The sequence below is a fragment of the Sitodiplosis mosellana genome, unplaced genomic scaffold, assembly GCF_009176505.1.
Source record: "Sitodiplosis mosellana isolate CC-2019 unplaced genomic scaffold, AAFC_SMos_1.0 Smas_scaffold_38, whole genome shotgun sequence".
NCBI lineage: Eukaryota > Metazoa > Arthropoda > Insecta > Diptera > Cecidomyiidae > Sitodiplosis > Sitodiplosis mosellana.
This window is the reverse complement of record NW_022595280.1, coordinates 236,724-240,639: the sequence shown is the minus strand read 5'-3', so window position 1 is coordinate 240,639 and position 3,916 is coordinate 236,724. Positions and strand designations below refer to the sequence as shown.

Genomic DNA, 3,916 nt, shown 5'->3' with positions numbered 1-3,916 from the left:
AAAATTCGTCAAAAATGTGATATGATTCCTACATTAAAACACTTCGATGGATCGTATTCAAGGATGTACCTTGGATTTGACTGTTCTAAACAGTCTGTTCAGTATATTCAGTCTGAAAAAACTGAAACTGTCTTTTGCTTGGTTAAAATGTCTTTTTGATGCTTTAAATAAGTCCTAAAAATCATTTAAAAATGGGGTTCACGTGCATGTGATCTACACAACCATTGCCAATTTTGGAAAATATGTAAAAATGAACTGTTGTTTGTTTGTCAATTTTGAATTCATTCGAATTTGAATAAATCCCCAATTGCCGGGAATAAAATGTCTTTTTGCAGCTTTATTACTAGTCGTGTCAGCGCAATACAAAAAGGGGAGAGACAAAGTGGAGAGAACATTCTTAAAAATTAGTTATCACCAGTCATAAAATTATTATATAAAAAATATCGAACAAAACTACGGATAAAATTATGTATCATGTTTTTTTTTATACTTCGGCTTAAGCTAAAACTCGATTAATGGATTAAAATGTCTAATGTTTCAGTTCTTATCAGTTACCATGTTATCATTTTTATATTTTTTTTTCTCATGTTTTTCGAATAGCTCTTAAATTGTGTTACAGTGTAAATTAATTTACTGATTTTTCTTCTGTTAATTTCTAGAATTAGGCTTTGAAAAATTAGTTGCTATTGTAAATAATAAAAAAAAATCGATTAAATTAGAGTTGCCTAGAGAAACTGTATGTCACTAAGCGCAAGGTACGGTGCTATATATGATGATGCTGTGTGTATTGCTCGAATTGAGCTGTTATTTCACAGATGAACATTCTTATTGGATATTTTGTCATTTTGCTATTGATTTTTTTTTTCATTATCAAATGTGAAAAATATATGTTGAAATCGTTTAATTTTTATCATGATGCACAAATTATTTTAAAAAAAATTGAGTTGAGCGTGAGTTGTTTTAGGTTTGTCTTACATGGCTAACGATTAAATATTGAGTTGATCAAATTCGATCGGAACATTGGTTAATAGGTATTAATTTACTTGATTTTGGAGACTCGTTAAATATATTATCCCGTGGTTGTTGTTTCTAAACCTCATTCAAATGACTAAATAATAAATACTTTTTTTACGCAAACAAAAAATGGGTTAAACAAAAAAGAAAACAAACAAACAGAAAAAAAAATTGAATCAAAAAAAGATACTGTCGGCTACAGTATGTCAATTAAATCACTGCTCTAAATCTCAACAATTAGATTTTGCAACTGTGTTAGATTGGAGCCCATGTGCCGATTATCGGGCAATGTTTTTATTTTGCATAACCAGTGCGCTGCTTCCATGCATTTCTTTTGGCGTTCTTCGCGCGGTATGTCCACACCGCCGCCGAACGACCGTGCCCAAGGACCGGTATTTGATTGGATTATTGGCAAGAAATTCGATAAGATTATTCGTAACGTGTCACATGCTCGTGTATAGTGGCTGCAAATTAAATGAATGAATTGCTGTTAATTTCAAGTGAAACATTACTACGCCGAAAAGAAAGAAAGAACGACTAATACAACAATTACTGTAAATAATAAATGGACTGATAACAAGATTTCAATGGAGGCTACAATTTCAATGAAATAATGAATGAATTTGTGGAATTCAAGAGTCAATGAAACTAGCGATAAAAATAGTTCAAGTAAATACATTCGTCGGAATGGAAAAGAGAAGTTCTAGACTACAAATCAACAGATGGTTGCAATAGAATGAGGAAAAACGACTCACAATTTATGCTCGCTTTGCAGCAATTCATATATTTCGGGCAATATGGTTGCACACATATCCAAGTTCCAAGACGCTCTAGAAGGGATAGAACGAAAAAATCAATGGTAAAATAAAATTGTCATATCAAGTTGAGTCATTGAGACAAAGAACGAGAACAACGAACACAATGAAAAAAATCAACGACTTACGGTTTTTCAATTATTGCACCAAGCAAATCGACCATGACTGAATGATCCTGCATTTTAGCCACATGCCTAATAGCACCACCGATGTCTTGAGATCTGTGAATGAACATGGCATTTAAACATTAGACCTTTTTCATTCTGAAATCATTCAACCTTTTTGTTTTCTCATATGGTTCTCTTCAATCGTACTAGCCAAAATGGTTAATTGATGAAATAAATGTCTAATTATTGTTTCATTGATGTTCCGATCAATCGATCGCTCTCATTTACCTCATTGAATTTCGAACTAGTTGAAGTGTTGCATAGCGAGTGCTAAGCTGTTGATAGACCCGTTCATGATATGCGGTTAAAACACTGATTTCAGCATTCTCCTCCGCTGAACCATGGCCATTGTAACTCGAACTGCCGAAGGCTTTTGGTTGTGCTGTGACTGCTGGTGGCATTGAGGGAAGCGTGGCATGCAAGTGACTCGAAGACGCCATCGGAAGCGATGTTTGTGACATAGATGAGCTGGATTTAAGATCAAGTGAGGTTTTTGATCGAGCTGGTGGTGGTGGTTTGGCTAGAATTTGTACCGTAATCTTTCGATTGTTCCGAGCATGATTGATTTCTTTCGGTTCCGGTCGTTTCACCTTGTGATTATTGTTATTATTGTTATTAAATGCGGAATAGTTTCGAGTTGGTGAACCATTTCGTGACGAGATACTTTTCTTGCTGCCACCAAATGTCGATCCATTATCATCGAGTGAATGCAAGTCAATGTTACTCGTTGAAAACTTCTTCGATGCGGCTAACGATGCTCTCGCAGATTGTTGAGACAACGTTCGACGTTGTGACGGAGCTAATTTTGACTTGTTCATTACTTTTGGCGGATTATACGCACTTGAGCCATGCATTGTGTCCTTTTTTGGTGCATAATCTGGCTGTTGTGCACTATTCACAGGGAAATCTTCACGCTCTGGTTCCACACTTCGTTCGGGATAATAATCAAGGTCATTCGACGAATTATCAAAGTATGAACCATTATCGGGTGGCATCGGTGTTTGATAATCGTCCATAAAACCATTGTAATTATCACCCGGAAGACTGAACAACGAACTTTCACGTGTCCGTGCTAGATTTTCAAACGCATACTCATTTTTCGTTGCTGTTGGTTGAGGTAGCGGAATCTCATCGATACTCTCTTCGATCATCTCAAAACTGAGACTGGATGGCGACGACATTTCTTTGCCACTTGTTAGCGATCCACTTCGAAAATCATTGTTATTATTGCCATTTGACTTTAGGACCAATTTCGTTTTTGGCGTTCCACGATTGAAACTCTTTCGCGTACTTTGATTATGCTTAAACGGAATATTTGTCGGATTGTAATATGGAATCACATGATCCAAATTGATTGCATGCACCAGAACTGACTGTTTTTCATATGAACCACATATCTGGAATGGAGGAACGGTAAAATTAGACGTAGGGAAAATGGAATGAACTGAAATGATGGGCTCAAGGTCATATTCTAAGTGAGTTACATACCAATTTTTGCTTCACAACTTTCATATCGCCTAACATACTCCAAGCTGATTCAATATGATCAAACTCTCTGTCCGGTTCCCATCCGTTGACGGAAACACCTTCGGCACTACCCACAAAACAACATTCACCATTTTCACTGTAATTAAACGTAAGCATTAGTTTTATCATTAATGAATTCTTTGATAAATGAGCCTATATCGACTCTAAATAGCACCAAAACAAAGCAGAGAGTGCATAATTGCTGCTGAGTAGGTCTAAGCTGAGCTGAATTTGCTAACTCAGGCGCCTGAAGCGTTTCTTTAACGCGTTTGCTGTGCGCTAGCAGAGATCCACCTTGGGATGATTGATAAACAATGTGAACCTCGCACAGCGAACGCGTTGAAGTAACGCTTCAGGCGCCTGAGTTAGCAAATTCAGCTCAGCTTAGACCTA

General features: G+C 36.4%; 1 protein-coding gene across 1 annotated transcript in view; it reads right to left on the bottom strand.

Moving 5' to 3' along the window:
• Positions 1 to 290: 290 nt before the first annotated feature.
• Positions 291 to 3,916, bottom strand: part of LOC129569606 (katanin p80 WD40 repeat-containing subunit B1) — a 6,358-nt gene continuing 2,732 nt past the window's right edge. Inside the window, exons 4-8 of the mRNA XM_055448639.1 lie at positions 3,485 to 3,620; positions 2,225 to 3,393; positions 1,958 to 2,050; positions 1,770 to 1,844; positions 291 to 1,478 (exon numbers count right to left, since the gene is read on the bottom strand). Of these exons, the coding sequence (XP_055304614.1) occupies positions 1,238 to 1,478; positions 1,770 to 1,844; positions 1,958 to 2,050; positions 2,225 to 3,393; positions 3,485 to 3,620 (1,714 nt within the window). The 3' untranslated portion in view covers positions 291 to 1,237. The remainder of the gene's footprint in view (positions 1,479 to 1,769; positions 1,845 to 1,957; positions 2,051 to 2,224; positions 3,394 to 3,484; positions 3,621 to 3,916) is intronic.